Source organism: Staurois parvus, unplaced genomic scaffold, assembly GCF_062004578.1.
Source record: "Staurois parvus isolate SC_StPar_1 unplaced genomic scaffold, SC_StPar_1.0 ptg000289l, whole genome shotgun sequence".
Taxonomy (NCBI): domain Eukaryota; kingdom Metazoa; phylum Chordata; class Amphibia; order Anura; family Ranidae; genus Staurois; species Staurois parvus.
Genome location: NW_028318085.1, coordinates 423,430 through 441,149, shown reverse-complemented (window position 1 = coordinate 441,149; position 17,720 = coordinate 423,430). Strand labels below are relative to the sequence as shown.

The 17,720-nt window shown below is 45.9% G+C and overlaps 1 protein-coding gene across 1 annotated transcript in view; it reads left to right on the top strand.

Moving 5' to 3' along the window:
* AQP8 (aquaporin 8) overlaps window positions 1-12,353 on the top strand; it is a 40,130-nt gene extending 27,777 nt beyond the window's left edge. The window contains exons 5-6 of the mRNA XM_089682411.1: window positions 2,657-2,791; window positions 5,640-12,353. Of these exons, the coding sequence (XP_089538537.1) occupies window positions 2,657-2,791; window positions 5,640-5,682 (178 nt within the window). The 3' untranslated portion in view covers window positions 5,683-12,353. The remainder of the gene's footprint in view (window positions 1-2,656; window positions 2,792-5,639) is intronic.
* The last annotated feature ends 5,367 nt before the right edge of the window (window positions 12,354-17,720 follow it).

The following is a 17,720-nucleotide window of genomic DNA, read 5'->3' as shown; positions in this document are numbered from 1 at the left end:
AATGATATGCCAATATTGACTTTTCCGGTAAAAGTCAAACTTGGCCCCTCCCCTTTCCATTGCCCAAACCAAACCTACTGCTAATCCTAGGATGGGGTTGCCTCTGCGAACAATGGGGAGACTTTGAAGGTGGGAAAGACCTATTTGACCAAAAAACAAAAATGCATATAACTTAAGCTGCTTGGGGTCTACTGATCATCTTCAAATGCATTTTTCTCTTGGGGCCCATTCACAACTGGGTTGCAGTAATGCACATTTTACCTTGTGTTAAGGCAGTGCTTCTCAAATAGTGGGGTGCGCCCCCCAGGGGCGGCGCGAGGCTCCGTCAAGGGGGGCGCGTCGCCGTCCCCCCCCTTCCGACAGAAGGGACACCAAGTACAGGGGTGGGCATAGGGCTGCTGTCTCTTACCTGGCTCCCACGATGATCCATCCAGGAAGCGCTGCTCCTTCCGTCACTCCGGCCACTCCCTCACTCCTGCCGCTCGGCTCCGCCTCCTCACCGGTGATTGGCCGCCAGAACTGTAGCTCAGGAAAGGTACACAGGCGGTCAATCACGGGCGAGGAGGCGGAGCCGAGCGGACCCGCGAAAATCGAGTGAGGGAAAAGCCGGTAAGTGTGCAGTGCAGAGGTGCTGCTGCAACCACATATGCTGGCTGCAGCAGCACCATACTGCAACAGGGGTCAGCAAGTGTCATTGGTGTCAGTGGGAGGAATAGTGCCGCATCATTGGTGTCACTGATACTAATGATGGGGCATTATTCCTCCCACTGACACCAACGATGGGGCACTATTCCTCCCACTGACATAAACGATGGGGCACTATTCCTCCCCCCCCCCACTGACACCAACGATGGGGCACTATTCCTCCCACTGACATAAACGATGGGGCACTATTCCCCCCCCCCACTGACACCAACGATGGGGCACTATTCCTCTCCCCACTGACAGGGTACTATTCCTCCCTCTGACACCAATGTTGGGACACTATTCCTCCCACTGACACCAATGTTGGGACACTATTCCTCCCACTGACACCAATGATGGGGCGCTATTCCTCCCACTGACACCAATGATGGGGCGCTATTCCTCCCACTGACACCAATGTTGGGACACTATTCCTCCCACTGACACCAATGATGGGACGCTATTCCTCCCACTGACACCAATAATGAGGCACTATTCCTCCCACTGACACCAATGATGGGGCGCCAATGATTAGGTCCTAAGTAAATGTTGGTGATCGGTTTGAATTCATTATTATTTATTGATTTTATGTATTTTTTCAGTATCATATGGTTTGACATGTCCAATCAAAAAATGTTTATAGTTTAATTAAGGATTTAATTTTTTTTGAATTTCTAATGCACTTTAAATCTTTTCTGCTACAGTTAATAAAGCTATTCTTTGTTGTAAATTGATCCACATTTCTTTCTTTTTTTATTCTCTTATACGTTAATAAGGATACAGTGTTATGCAGAGGTGTACTTAACAATTTTATAGACAAATGATACTATTTACAGTCGCGCGGGGGGCGCAAAATGTTTTCTTCTTCCTAGGGGGGGCATGACAGAAAATAATTGAGAAGCACTGTGTTAAGGCAACATGCTTACCACTGTGCATTGTGTTGACATCCCAACGTACTAATACATCACACCTGCACTGCAGTTAATTACAATGCACAGTAGGCCCTGGTTCACACTGATGTGGTGCGGAATTCGCAGTGTTTTCTGTGCGAATTCCACACCGCATCAGAATCGCACCCCATTCATGCAAGCCGATGCGGGTGTGTATGTTAAGTTAACATCACCTCAAAAGCGGTCCGCAAAACGCGGTGCGATGTGCAGAATCGGATTGCATAGGTGTGAATACCCATGCGATCCGATTCTAATGCGGACCCAAAAAAGGGTCCTACACGTTTTTGGTGTGGCTGCAGTGCAATTAGAGCCATACAAAATGTATGGCTCCAATCGCACCGCACACAAATCGCTTGTGATTTGCGGTTCCTGTTTGAATCACATGCCGCACCGCATATATGTGAACCCGGGCTAAGTGTGCTGTGATGCACTGGGTGAGAAAAAAATGAGCAAATCCGTTTGTACCTGTGTTCTAAAGCACAGACAGCCCATCCAAATGAATAGACTGCCTTAGTGCAAAGCACATTAGCAGGAGCCACAATGCACATGTATGTGCATTCATTAAGGCACCAGAATGCAACTGAAGGATGTGAATGGGCTCCTAAAGCTTGGTTCACATATGTGCGGGTGGTGCGACTGTGGATCCGCACGAAAATCTGTGCAGCCACACCACCCGCACAGAGAAATGCGGACTTGCGGGCTGGTACCATTAGTTCTAATGGCGCGCCGCCCGCACTGGAAAACGCAACCGTACTGGGAACTGAGGTTCCCATGTGGGCTGCATTTTCAGAAGAAGTGCAGGAACTTCTTCCCTGCGTGTCACAGGCACGGGAGTCCATTCAAATGAATGGGCTCTCGTGCCGGCGCAAAATATGTGAACCTGGGATAAAGTAACTGTCGCTTGTGCATTTTGATTTTATATGCCTAATCTGAATGACATAGGTTAGTCATAGGGTTACTTTACATTTTCCTCTTTACTGCATCTGGTAGATACTTTACACTCTCTTGTTGCACTATTACAGAGGAAGCATATCTGGAGCATGTATGAACCCTGCCAGAGCCTTTGGTCCTGCCGTGGCAGCACATTTCTGGGCCTATCACTGGATTTACTGGGTGGGACCTATGATTGGAGGTCTGTTAGTTGGCGGTATTATAAGGTAAGAATACAATTTCATTCTTTGTGTGTTTCTCTGAAAATGTATACAGGACTGCAAGACCTATAGGGGTTGATTTACTAAAACTGGAGAGTGCAAAATCTGGTGCATCTGTGCACGGTAGCCAATCAGCTTCTAACTTCAGCTTCTTCAATTAAGCTTTGGCAATATAACCTGGAAGCTGATTGGTTTCTATGCAGAGCTGCACCAGATTTTGCACTCCCCAGTTTTAGTAAATTAACCCTAAGGCATCAGTATACCTAAAAGTTATATTTTAGTAATAGATACAATCTGGGAGATTTAATATATGGCTAGATTCTTACATCACTGGGAAGCTAGCAGGGAAACCTTCTCACCATAGTTCCCATCCACCTTAGATTTTCTCTTCCCCTGCTAAATCTAAGGTTCCCCTGACTGGTTCCTTTTAGATTATTTTGTTTAATTGCCGGTAGAAAATAAAATGGACAACTCAATGCACACTGACACCCCAAAACAATGCGTCAACATGCATGCGAAATTGCACTCACGTGCAGGGGCGGCCTGACAACTCATGGGGCCCCCGGGCAATAGGGGATCATGGGGCCCCTGTGTCCTTGCCCACACTCAAACCACACCCAAAAAAGTCTATGAATGGTACCAGGGGCATCTCATGGGGCCCCCTTCTGACCACGGGCCCTGAATGAACCCTCGAAGTATACTCTATAGTTAAAGGGGATGTATAGGGTTTTTTATTCTTTATTTAGCTGTTCTACAATTGACAAACCGTTTACATATCCACATTCCAGAGACGCTGTGCAATAAACTGAATTGTCAAATCTTGTGAATACAGATCATCAAATGTATCAGCAAGGATAGAGTGCCAATCTTTGTGAATTGCTACTATGCATATGGTGATACAAAGCTTCTGTGTCTAGGCTGCGCAAAACCAAATAAAACATGATAGTAAAGTTAATATGGACAAGTATTTTTTCTAGGTAGTAGAGCGAGGAAACAGGGATATAGAGGTTTTGTACATATTTTATTTTTTTATTATGTAAAATTAAAGGAAAAATACAGCGGAAGCTCGTTTGGCTGTACTTCTCCTTTGGATTACAGTGGTGCAGTTCGTTCTGCACTCCTGTGACTCGTTTTCTGCCGACAGCGGGCTAAAGTCAGCTGACGTCACTCAGCTGGTCCAGGCTGGGGAAAGATCCCGACTTTAAAGTCAAGATCCATCCAGATGTCTGAATCGACATGTGGCTCAGCCTCTCAGTGAGCTGCCGAGAGCCTGAGCCAGCCACTCCCTCCCCCTCCACAGCCCAGCGTTCCAGTTAGCACTGGGGGGGGGCAGAGACCATAGACTCCAGTGAGCACTGGGGGGAGCAGAGAAAATAGACTCCAGTGAGCCCTGGGGGGAGCAGAGAAAATAGACTCCAGTGAGCCCTGTAGGGACAGAGAGTGTAGACTTCAGTGAGCACTGGGGGGGGGCAGAGAAGATAGACTCCAGTGAGCACTGGGGGGGCAGAGAAGATAGACTTCAGTGAGCACTGGGGGGGGCAGAGAAGATAGACTCCAGTGAGCACTGGGGGGCAGAGAAGAAAGACTCCAGTGAGCATTGGGGGGGGGGCAGAGAAGATAGACTCCAGTGGGCACTGGGGGGTGGGGCAGAGAAGATAGACTCCAGTGAGCACTGGGGGGGGGGGCAGAGAAGATAGGCTCCAGTGAGCATTGGGGGGCAGAGAAGATAGACTCCAGTGAGCACTGGGGGGCAGAGAAGATAGACTCCAGTAAACACTGGGGAGGGGGCAGAGAAGCTAGACTCCAGTGAACACTGGGGAGGGGGCAGAGAAGATAGACTCCAGTGAACACTGGGGAGGGGGCAGAGAAGCTAGACTCCAGTGAGCACTGGGGGGCAGAGAAGATAGACTCCAGTGAGCACTGGGGGGGGGGGGGGGCAGAGAAGATAGACTCCATAATTTAATATGAAATCCTTGTGCGTCCACCACGTGCCAAATAGACATATATGGTGGTATATAACATAAAGTGTAATGGTCCTTTTTTCAGGGCTCAGTAGTGGTGACAAGAAGATCCATACATCCACACCTCAGTGAGAAAACAAACGAATGGCTCGTTCACCAGACCATATGACCCCATTCAGGTGGTCATACATCGCAATGTGTTATATAAGCCAAGGCATCCTCCCATACCACTCAAAGGAATCAAAAGAGATTAAGCCGTTCTAAGTGTAGTATTTATTGAGGCAACAAAAATCATAGACAAACTCTAAACACTCACATGTAGAAGTGCCTATGAAGCCAGCATCAGCATGTATTGCCTGTATAGTCAACAAGATGGCCGACGTGCGTTCCAAGCCTCACTTTCGCTACGGCCGGACGTGACGTCACCGGAGCCCAGGTATGACAACATCATGCTTCTTCGACATACGTTTGCCTGGTGGCGTCTTCAAGAAGTGGTGGTGTCTGATCACTCAATTCTCACCCATAGAGTCGGCGAGGGACAGATGCAGCATCCAGCCACCTGCTGGAGCTTTAAGACTCATTGGGGGAGATTTACTTAAATTGGTGCACACAGAATCTAGTGCAGCTCTGCATAGTAACCAATCAGCTTCCAGGTTTTATTGTCAACGCTTAATTGAACAGGCTGAGGTTAGAAGCTGATTGGTTCCTATGCATAGGTGCACCAGTTTTAGTAAATCTACTTTTAAGGTTTCAATCAGAGAAAAAGCCTGAAAGCAGGCTACTACTGTGCCATCTCTTTTGAAAATCCATACTCTGATAATCATTTCACCATGCATGAAATATTTTTATACCTAATACAAACTATACCACTGTCACTCTTCTCTTTCCTGAAGGTTACTGCTGGGAGACCCAAAAATTCGCCTTTTCCTGAAATGACGTCATGTGAAGAGCCTTCCCTCTGCCCACAGCGCTTCCGCTGGGCCTACAGCAAATGATACAGTTTCACCAATTGACACCACAGAATTCCAGACATGGAATCAAATGCATGAACTTTCCCAGCTGGCCACAGAAACCTGGAGGAAGGACCCAGCAAGACACTCCGTGGAACAACCTCGTTCACCACCAAATGAATGCTGGAAGCTAAGCAACGATAGGGTAGAGGCAATGGCTCTCTTATCACACAGCTAATAAGAGCACTGTTGGTGGCTCTTGCATGCACTGCCTAGTATGAGTACTCTGATCAATGCCTCAGTCCGTTGTGGTCCCAGGACAATCTGGGATTACTCAACCTCCACATCTACTGAGCCAAGTCTGCTACTGCAAAGCGCTAGATTGTGGAACACTTGGCTTGGTAGTAACAAACAACCGTTCCTCCACGTCACTTGACCACTGTGTGGTCTTCTTTTCATAAACAGAAGCTTCAACCGAGCTACCTAAAATTATATTTCTAGTCCCTAGTACTAGTCCTTGGAGTTCAGCATTGCCCTTCTGTCAGCCCAAAGATCTTCTTCCCTCTTCTGTTCTGGTGCCACCATCTTGGACATATATCCCATGCCGGCTTAGACTTGTACTATAGACCTGGCAGAGCTTCATGGCGTATCTGTGCAGAGCTTCATGGCGTATCTGTGCAGAGCTTCATGGCGTATCTGTGCAGAGCTTCATGGCATATCTGTGCATGCCATGCATCTCTTTCTGGTCCCATATACTGACCGAGGTCCACTACTCTCTGCACATGTGTAGGAGGGTTTTGCTTTGGCAAGTCCTGTAGACTTGCAGTGTGTCTGTGCATTCATGAGATGTGCGCAGACGTTGTATTTGACACGTCATTCTCACCTAGGTGAGATTGCAGGAAGCAAAAAGTAAGAATATTTTTTTTAATATAAACAAAAGAAATGAGATTCCTCCACCTTCACAAACGGCATAACTGGACGAATCTCCCCTCTGGCTATTGTATTCTAACAGCCATGAGTGCTGGCTGTCAGAATACCCAAGCAGTGCCTGCAGCCATTTCACATACTCTTCGTATCATTTTCAATTTTGTCTAATTTTCTGTACAGGCGTTCTGGTCATCAGAACAGGAGGTGAGGGTTAATGGGGACAGAAATAAAATCTGACAGATGTTCTAACCTTTCCTTGTCAGATGTGGGTAGAGGTCACCCTCTCGGCCATTGTGGAACGTTATTAGATGTGATACAGTAGCTGGGATGGTAAGATATAACCAAAAGCTAAAACGATAAACTACACCTTGTCAGTTATTTCATGTAAGCTATATTTATATTATTAAATAACCTCCAACGATCCGTTTCAAGAATCAGTATAAGATATAATGTAAGCTAGTAGATTCCAGACCATTAAAGCTGAATTCCAGGTATGCTATTTTATTGCATAGTTATATTGGTCCAGCTCGTAAGTGTGCCGGTGGGATCCCCATGGAAGCTGGATATTCACTGTAGTAGTTGTCACTGCTTTGAACTGCATAGTAACCACAGAAGGTTGTGCATTTGACACAGGCACCGTTCAAAGAACGCCTTGCATTATTTCCAATGAATGCAAGACATTCTCTTATTGGAAGAAGTGGAGAGGTGGAGCCATGAAGTTATTATTATTATTATTATGCAGGATTTATATAGCGCCAACAGTTTGCTCAGCGCTTTACAATATAATGGGAGACAATACAGCAACAATACAGTTCAATACAAGAGGGGTAGGAGGGCCCTGCTCCTCAGAGCTTACAATCTAAGAGGGGGGGGTCTGTTGGTACAAAAGGTAGTAACTGTTGTGGATGGACTAGTAGGAGGAATAGAAGATTCCATTATTAGCTGAGGGCAGGATAGGCTTCCCTGAAGAGATAGGTTTTCAGAGATCGCCTAAAAGTGAGCGGAGTAGGTGATAGTCTGATAAATTGGGGTAGAGAGTTCCAGAGGATGGGGGAAGCTCTGGAGAAGTCCTGGAGACAAGCATGGGAGGAGAAGACAAGGGAGCTAGAGAGCAGGAGGTCGTGCGAGGAGCGGAGAGTATGGTTTTAGTGATATTGGGAGACAAGATTGGTGATGTAATTTGGGGCAGAGTTATAAATGGCTTTATATGTTATTGTTAATGTTTTGAATTTTATTCGTTGGGCAATGGGAAGCCAGTGGAGAGATTGGCAGAGAGGGATGGCAGATATGGAACGGTTAGTAAGGTGGATGAGTCTGGCAGCAGCATTCATGATAGACTGAAGAGGGGATAGCCTGCGACGAGGTAGGCCAATGAGGAGGGAGTTAGAATAATCAAGGCGAGGGGATAACAAGGGAGTGAATAAGTTGTTTAGTGGTTTCCGAGGTTAAGAACGGGCGTATCTTGGAGATGTTGCGGAGGTGAAGTCTACATGATTTGGACAGCGATTGAATTTGGGGCTGAAAGGACAGGTGGGAGTCTAGGATTATACCTAGCACCATGAGGGGTGGGACTGATAGTTGTGTTATTGATCTTGATGGAGAAGTCAGGGGAGGGAGCACGGGCTGGAGGGAATATTAAGAGCTCAGTTTTGGAAAGATTGAGTTTGAGGAAGTGGAGTGACATCCATGCCGATATGTCGCTTACTAGGTTAGTAATGCGAGAGGAGACTGAAGGGGTGAGGTGAGGAGTAGAAAGATAGATTTGTGTGTCATCAGCATAGAGATGGTACTTAAAGCCATGGGAGTTTATCAAGTGACCAAGGGAGGAGCTGTAGATGGAGAAGAGTAGGGGTCCAAGGATGGAACTTGAGGGACCCCTACAGAAAGAGGAAGTGAAGAGGAGGAGCCAGAGTTATGGGTAACGCTGAAGGAGCGCTGCGATAGGTAGGAGGAGAACCAGGAGACAGCAGAGTCTCGGAGGCCAAGAGAGTGGAGTTTTTTGAGGAGGAGGGGATGGTCAACAGTATCAAAAGCCACAGAGAGGTTAAGTAGTAAGAATATGGAGTAATGGCCATTGGTTTTAGCAGTTAGTAGATCATTCGTGAGTTTTAGTAGGTCAGTTTCTGTAGTGAGCGAAAGCCAGACTGTAAAGGGTCAAGAAGGTTGTTGTCGGTGAGGTAGGAGCTCAGGCGATTGTAGACTAAGCGTTCTAGGAGTTTAGAGGTAAATGGCAGCAGGGAGATGGGTCTTAAGTTGTTCAGGTTGGTGGGGTCCAGGGAGGGCTTTTTAAGTATGGGAGTGATGTGCGCATGCTTTAGAGGGGAGGGGAAGGCGCCGTTAGAGAGAGAGAGAGATTGAAGATGTGAGTGAGAGAGCATAGGATAGAAGAAGAGGCTGACCGTAGTAGTTGTGAGGGGACAGGATCCAGGGGGCAGGTAGTGAGATGGGCTTCTGAGAAAACCTCAGTGACCTCTTCAGTAGTAGCAAGGTCAAAAGAGGAAAATGTTGAGGGAGGTCTAGTACAAGGTATGCTAAGTGGGATGAATGTCTGTGCAGTGGTGATGTCCCTACAAATTGCATCAATCTTGTTTTTGAAATGATTTGCAATCTTGTGAGCAGTGAGTGAGGTACTGGGTGGAGGTGAAGGTGGAGAAAGTAGAGAGTTAAAAGTAGAGAAGAGCCAACGAGGACTGGATGACAAGCTGTTGATAAGAGTGACAAAGTAGGCTTGTTTGGCAGCATGGAGGGAGGAATTGTATGTGAAGAAAGCAGATTTATATCGGGTGAATTCTTGCTGAGATTTGGTTTTACGCCACAATCGCTCCAGCGCACGACTATGTCATTTAAGATTTCTGGTGTCGTCAGTCTGCCAAGGTTGTAATGGTCGGGGCCTGATAGTTTGTGTAGTTAGAGGAGCAAGTGAGTCTGGTGTGGCTGAAAGCAAACTGTTGTAGACAGCAGTGTCCAGGTCAGGGCAGGGGAGAGATTCTGTCATAGAGTTGGTCAGTTGCAGAGTGGAAAGGAGCAAGGTTCAAGTTGTGAAGGTTTCTGCGGGTAATTGTTTGCTGCTTGGAGGGATAGGTGTTTGAAGATGAGGACACTGTGAAGGTGATGAGATTGTGATCAGAGAGAGGAAAGGGGGTGTTTGTGAGGTTGTAGGGAGTGCAACGATGGGAGAAAACAAGGTCTAATATATTCCCATCAGTGAGTGGAGGACTGTATCCATTGTTGTAAGACAAAAGATGAAGTTAGGTTGAGTTGGGATGTAGCCGGGTTGTTGACATTAATGGGGATGTTAAAATCACCAAGAATGATAGTGGGTAGTTCAGAGGAGAGAAAGTAGGGTAGCCAAGCAGAGAAATCATCAAGAAAGCGGGACACCGGTCCAGGAGGACGATAGATCACTGCAATCCTCAGAGAAATGGGAGAAAACAGCTGAATGCAGTGAGTTTCAAAAGAAGAGAAGGATAGAGAGGGAGGGTTAGGGAGGACTTGAAAGGTGCTCAGTGAGGATAGAAGCAAACAAACCCCTCCTCCTTTCTGACCACTGGGTCTGGGTGAGTGGGTCCAGAGGAGGCCTCCATAGGAAAGTGCTGCAGGAGAAGCAGACTCTAATGCTTGAAGCCAGGTTTCTGTAATTGCTAGTAGATTAAGGGAGCGGGAGACAAAAAGGTCATGGACAGAGGTGAGCTTATTGCAGACAGAGCGGGCATTCCAGAGTGCACATTAAAAAGGGAGGGGGTTTTTGGGAGCACGGGGACTGATATTAAATTGAGGGGATTGCGGCTATTCCCAAAGGAAAGAGGGTGCCTGGTGTGGGGGTGAGATAGTGGAGGACCAGGGTTTGGGGAGATATCCCCAGAGGTTAGGAAAAGAAGAAGGGTGGGGAAAGTAACATGGGAGCGGGATGTACACAAGTGCACATGCCTTCCAGTCCTGGTGTTTGGGTCAGCAGGAGAGTAAAGTATCAGCAGGAGGTGATGAGAGCAGTAGTAGGGAGATGGTAGCAGTGAGGGTGATACGTATAAGTTTTGGGGTGGAGCAGAGGGGTAAAGAAATTAGATTTTGGGAACACAGGATAGTAATATGAAAAGGAGGAGTAGAGGGGGCATATTAACAGGTAGATGGAGTGGGACTCAGACTTGTAGGAGATGTTTCCCAGGGTGTTTGCTTGCAGTCCATCCAGCATGCAGTATGAAGTCATGATCTCCACCTGGTCCAATCAGAGCACACCTTGCATTCATTGAAAAAAAATACCAGGCATTCTCAGAATGATGCCAGTGCCGAGTGGGCAACCTCCTGAGTTCAATATGCAGCATGTCGGAAGCTCGACATGGGACCTGGATCACTGTAGTAGCAGTGACTTACTACAGTGACTCTTTGCTTCCACGGCAGTCCCACAGCTAATGCATATAATACTTACAGTGGTCCAAGGTGGACCAATGTAACTACGGAATAAAATACATATCCGGGGTTCACCTTTAATCATTTGGGCAGCACAGTGGCTAAATAGTTAGCACTTCCACCTGGCAGTATAGGGTCATTGGTTCAAATCCCAACTCACAGCACCACCTGCCTGGAGTTTGCATGTGCTCCCTGTGCCTGCATGGGTTTCCTCTGGGTATTCCGGTTTCCTCCCATCCTCCAAAGACATGCTGGAAGGTTAATTGGATCCTGTTTAAATTGGCCCTGGTATGTGTATATATGAATGTAAGTTTCGAACCTTAGATTGTATGCCCCTTGAGGGTTAGAGACTGATGTGATCCCCAACACTGTCATGTGGGAGGAAGGAGGGTAAGTCATATGCTCCCCTATTCATGTAAGTACTGGGTATACTATCTTCTCTCCTATGAACAGAAGGACGGGTTCACTTAAACAGTGGGGATTTTGTTTCTTATAATGGCCAATCCTGACTGCTTCTCTTTAAATTACCAGAAGCTGGAAAGCATTCAAAGTCCCTTAAAGTAAACTTGCACAGTGGCAAAGTGGTTAGAACTTCTGCTTGCCAGTACTAGGGTCATTGGTTCAAATCCCAACCACAGCACCACCTGCCTGGAGTTTGCATGTTCTGCCTGTGTGGGTTTCCTCTGGGTACTCTGGTTTCCTCCCACACTCCAAAGACATGCTGGTAGGTTAATTGGCTCCTGTCTAAATTGTCCCTAGTATGTGTATGTATGAATGTGAGTTAGGGACCTTAGATTGTACACCCCTTGAGGGTTAGGGACTGATGTGAATGTACAATATATATGTAATTGACAACACTATATAAGTACCTGAAATGATAATTTATAGGAATAAAAATATAGAAGATGGCATTAATGAATTGTTTTTAAAGGCGCAGCCTCTGGGCTTGTCGCCTTGATCCTGGCTTAAATTCATAGTCTGTGACTGACATGCAATAAGCATGCAGCCAGTGAAGTCTAAACTCCTTACTCTTTAGGGATTATGAGTAGAAATAAGGATAACAGCTTCTCTCTGTACAGCTCCATATTTCCCTTCACATGACTGATTACCACAGGGCAAGTACAGTAAATATTCTCAGCCGTTTCTGGTGATGAATATCATGCGGCTGCCAGCAGAGGGAGACTTGCTAAACCTATACAAATAAGTCGGAATAAAGCCGTGATCGCTGTCCATGTGTGGTGTCAGTACCCGGCACGCTTCCTTTGTGCATTTTACAAACCTGGATATATGCACTTTCACATTTTTAATAAAATCTTCTTGTTTTCACTTTTTTGTATTATATTTGTGTTCCTCTCTAATACCCCAGACTAATGTGAATGATCAGAAAAACACAAAATAATCATTTAAATGCCAGCTGCAGTGAGCACGCAGTGACATCATGAGCCAATCAGAATAATCCGTCATGACATCTAGGTGATCTAGCATGCAGTTATTGGTGTCAGGTATGACAGTATAACAGTTGCCAGTAGTACCCTTTGCAACCATTCAGGTTCCAGATTGCACTTCATAAAAAGGAGAATTTTATTGGCTGTTTTTTGCAATACAGACTGTTTTCCTTTTTTGAAGATACATAACTTTTTCTTGACGCATATACACTATATTGCCAAAAGTATTGGGCCAGCCCTCCAAATCATTGGATTCAGGTGTTCCAATCCCCTCCATGGACACAGGTGTATAATCAAGCACCTAGACATGCAGACTGCTTCTACAGACATTTGTGAAAGAATGGGTCACTCTCAGGAGCTCAGTGACTCCAAGCGTGGTCACCTGTGCAATAAGTCCATCCGTGACATTTCCTGGCTACTAAATATTCCATGGTCAACTTAAGGGGATTATAACAAAGTGGAAGCAACTGGGAACGTAGGCATCAGCATACCAAGACATTTTGGACAATTTCATGCTCCCAACTTTGTGGGAACAGTTTGGGGATGGCCCCTTCCTGTTCCCAAATGACTGCACACCAGTGCACAAAGCAAGGTCCATAAAGACATGGATGAGCCAGTTTGGGGTGGAGGAACTTGATTGTCCTGCACAGAGTCCTGACCTCAACCCCATAGAACATCTTTGGGATGAATTAGGAGACTGCGAGCCAGGCCTTCTGTCCAACATCAGTGCCTGACCTCACAAATGTGCTTCTGGAAGAATGGTCAAACCTTCCCATAGACACCCTCCTAAACCTTGTGGATGGCCTTCCCAGAAGAGTTGAAGCTGTTATAGCTGCAAAGGGCGGGGCCAACTCAATATTGAACCCTACGGACTTAGACTGGGATGCCATTATTATTATTATCATACAGGATTTATATATTATTATTATACAGGATTTATATATTATTATTATTATACAGGATTTATATATTATTATTATACAGGATTTATATATTATTATTATTATACAGGATTTATATAGCACCAACAGTTTGCTCAGCGCTTTACAATATAACTGGAGACAATACAGCAACAATACAGTTCAATACAAGAGGGTTAGGAGGGCCCTGCTCCTTGGAACCTACAGTCTAAGAGGGAGGGGCTGGTGGTACAAAAGGTAGTAACTGTGGGGGATGAACTGATAGGAGAAATAGAAGATTCCGTTATTAGCTGAAGGCAGGATAGGCTTCCCTGAAGAGATCGGTTTTCAGAGATTGTCTAAAAGTGAGCAGAGTAGGCGATAGCCAGATAGATTGGGGTAGAGAGTTCCAATGGATGGTGGAAGCTCTGGTGAAGTCCTGGAGATGAGCATGGGAGGAGGAGACAAGAGAGCTAGAGAGCAGGAGGTCGTGTGAGTAGCGGAGAAGAAGGTTTGGGTGATATTTGGAGACAATATTGGTGATGTAATTTGGGGTTGAGTTATAAATGGATTTATAACTTCTCTTGAGGTTATCTTAAAAAAATGCTTCTAAATGCAAACACACATAAACGTGCATAAACGTGGTATGCAAACGCGGCTAAACAGACTTTTTTTAACGTTTTTTCCAGCAGTCAGTTTCCATCATCCAGAAGTGTCCCATCATTAGTGTCTGTGTGGGAGGAATACTGCCCCATCATTGGTGTCAGTAGGAGGAATAGTGCCCCGACATTGGTGTCAGTGGGAGGAAAAGTGCCCCCTAATTGGCGCCAGTGACACCAATGATGGAGCACTATTCCTCCCACTGACACCAATGATGCTTACATTGCTGACCCCTGCTCCAGCCCGGGCTCCCTGCCTCTCCCATCCACAGGTAGCATACCCGGCTGCAGCAGCACCATCTGCTCTGCCCAGATCCCGGCCACACTTACCTTACCGATCAGCTGTCTTCCTTCTCCAGCTGCTCTCCTCCTCTTCACCGGCTCCGGGTGGTCCCTCACTTGATCTTCTTCGATCTTCGCTCTGCTGCTCGGCTCCTCCTCTCCAAGCTCCTCCTCCTTGCCGGTGATTGGCCGCCTGTGTGCCTTTCCTGAGCTACAGATCTGGCGGCCAATCACCAGCGAGGAGGCGGAGTTTGAAGAGGGAGGGACAGTCTTTCATAGGCTGTCCAGTGATCCTGGGGGTGTGGCCAGATGACAGGGGCGGCATGTCATCCCGCCCACATCGTGATCAAGATCCATGAAGACACCAGACGGACACCCTTTCCACCCCTTCTTCAGCAGCAACACGGAGTCGAGGACACAGATTAGACACAGAAGCCCCTGTCCCTTTCCCATGGAAGTGTCCCTTCTCACCGCCTACCTGAAAAGTGCCGCCTTAGGCAAACGCCTTGTTTGCCTCGTGGCAAATACGCCCCTGACAGCTTTGCATGACCAGGTAATTGTCATTCAAAGTGCGACAGCACTGTAGGCTGACAATTGGCCTGGGCAGGAAGGGGGTGAAAGCGCCTGGTATTTAAGTGGTTAATGCCACTTTGAGGGCACATTTGCAGGGTTATCAGATTACCTTGGTGTGGCTACACAATGTGAAGATGAAAGTGTCAGTTTATGACTTTTAGTACACCTTATGTAACATGGAGACTAGCATGACGGGTTAGTCTCCCTTCCTCAGCAAACCTTTGCCAAGCATGCAGCTCGCAGTGCCACCCTCTTCTATAAGCCTTTCCCTTTTACCGGGTACAAAATGCCTCCGAGAGTAGATGTTGGATTCGGCATTCACACTCCTTGCCAGGTGGGACATCTGCCCCTCTGTGATATCCCATGATCCTACAAGAACCAATCTGCTATACACTTCACAAATGGAATATAAAGCTGATGGCCAGAACAACCCAACAGAAGGCAGCAATTGTCTTCCATGTTTTATAAACCTGACAACTTTTCCGATCACAATACTCTACCTGTTCTTGCTTAGGAACCCAGCAAAGGATCTCAATAGCATGCAGCAAGTCCAGAGAACGACGAGGACGACGCAGCACTGCAGCTCTATAATCCCATCAGTGCTTAGCAATGCCTCTCTGATCTCTGCAGCTCATTACCTTGATGGAAAAATTGGATAGGAAGTCAAATGGGAAATCTTCCTCTTGGATACATGAACCGTTGGCGCCCCAGATTGCCATGTGTTGACAACATATAGAGACCGGCTTCCAGGAGATGGGACAGGCGTGATCGTCTTAATGTGACACTAAAATCTGGTTTACAAAATATGTACAGGCGTACTGTGGGGCATTTCGTATTGCGAAAAAATCGTAAACCAAAACACGGTTTCCCATAAGAATGCATTGAATCCGTTCCGGAGGTCAGAAAAAAGTAAAAAAAAAGTCATTTATCTGTTCAAAACTCTTTATAAAGTGCACTTTAAAGGCATAAATACTGTACAGGGACATTATTAAAAATTAATTTGTAAATGCATTGAAAACCAATTAATCTGTTCCGGAGTTCAGAAAAAAGTTAAAAAAAGTCGTATGTGTTCAAAACTCTTTATAAAGTGCACTTTAACCATTTCCCGTCTGGCCCATGTATATAAACGGCCGGACGGGAGCAGTGCAGGAGCGGGTGCTTGCTTAAACTCAAAAAAGCCTATGAAAAAGGCACCAGGGGCATCTCATGGGGCCCCCTACTGACCCCGGGCCCTCGGGTAGTGCCCTAGTTTCCAAATGGTCAGTCCGCCCCTGAATGGGGCCAGCGTTCAAGAGCATTTCTCTTCACGTTGGAGAGATTGAGAATAGTGATTTGAAGAGTCGGCTACTCATCTTCCCAATTGTTCATCTTTATTAAAGCGAGTAAGGAGTACAATTAAAATGCCATTTGTGGCTCTTCATATAGCCCATATACCATCAAAAACACATATGGATTGTGGATTATGGATTGTAACGTTAGAATTATTATCAAATCCGTTAGAATTGTTTTCAAATCCATTCAAAATTTTAAATTCTGTCTAATTCAAATTAACAAAACAAATTCCGAAAAACGAATTAAACTAATTTATCTAATCGAACAAAATAAAATTAGTCAAATATCGAATTGGAACAGAACGAAATGTATTTTTTCATTTTGCACACGTCTATAGTGCAGTGAGCTCATTGTCATGTTCAAAAACCAGTTTGAGATGATTTGAGCTTTGTGACATGGGGCATTATCTGGCTGGAAGGAGCCATCAGGAGATGGGGACAGTGGAGTCATAAAGGGATGGACATGGTCATCATCAATACTCAGGTAGGCCTTGGCATTTAAACAATGCTTAATAGGTACTAAGGGGCCCAAAGTGTGCCAAGAAAATATCCCCCACACCATTACACCACCAGCCTGATCTATCGATACAGGCTTTAGACTGAGCCACTGATTGGCTCATCCTGCTTTCATCAGAGGTCCAATGCCTTGGTTTTCGGTCATATGACCAGTTAATGTGTATTGAAATGGCTTCCATGACCCTTCTCACTTCAAAGGATTTTAGGTACTTTTTACTGACCAATCAGATGCTTTTTTTTAATTTCTAACCAGAATTGGAAAAATAATAGTGTCCTGGATAATTACAACTGTGCCTTAGAACACTTTAAAAAATGAATCCTAATCATTATTAACTCACTAATGCCCACACATTCCCTTTTCTGCCATAGCTCAGCTTCACCTGTCTTTGCACCCTCTGCTTCCATGTACGTATGGTGTCCTGATCTGACTCTCCTTTGTAATCTGCTGACATTGTACAAACTGTGCCAGAGGAGAAGATTGTGATTGCCAACAGGCAAGAAGAGAGTCTGCCCCGGGCATAAACTGCGGAGGGCTCTTTGAAGAGAACAGTTTTGAAGTTGTTGACATCCTCACGGCAGCAAAAAAGTGCTGAAATACGTACGGCAAACATGGCCTAAATATTCAATTTTTCATCCAGACTAGACATATCCGATTCATTTTGTTATGAATCGAATTTTTGTTATTCGGAGATTTGGATGCATCACCAGAATCCCCCTTTACCGCAGTTCCTGCTGAGAGTCTGCAGCATTCCCTTCTTCCATCAGAGTCCCCCCTTACATCAGAACCCCCTGTGTTACCCCCTACATCAGTGTCCGCAGCTTTCCCCTTTACATCAGAGTATGCAGAGTGCTCCCCTACATCAAGGTTCCAGAATGAATAGGTCCTTAAAGTCCAGCTTTTTTTGGATATTGTTGAAAATGGAGGTTTAAAGACCCTCTACCACATTTTCTTGCTTTGTTATGATTGGCTTGACAGTGAAATTTCAAT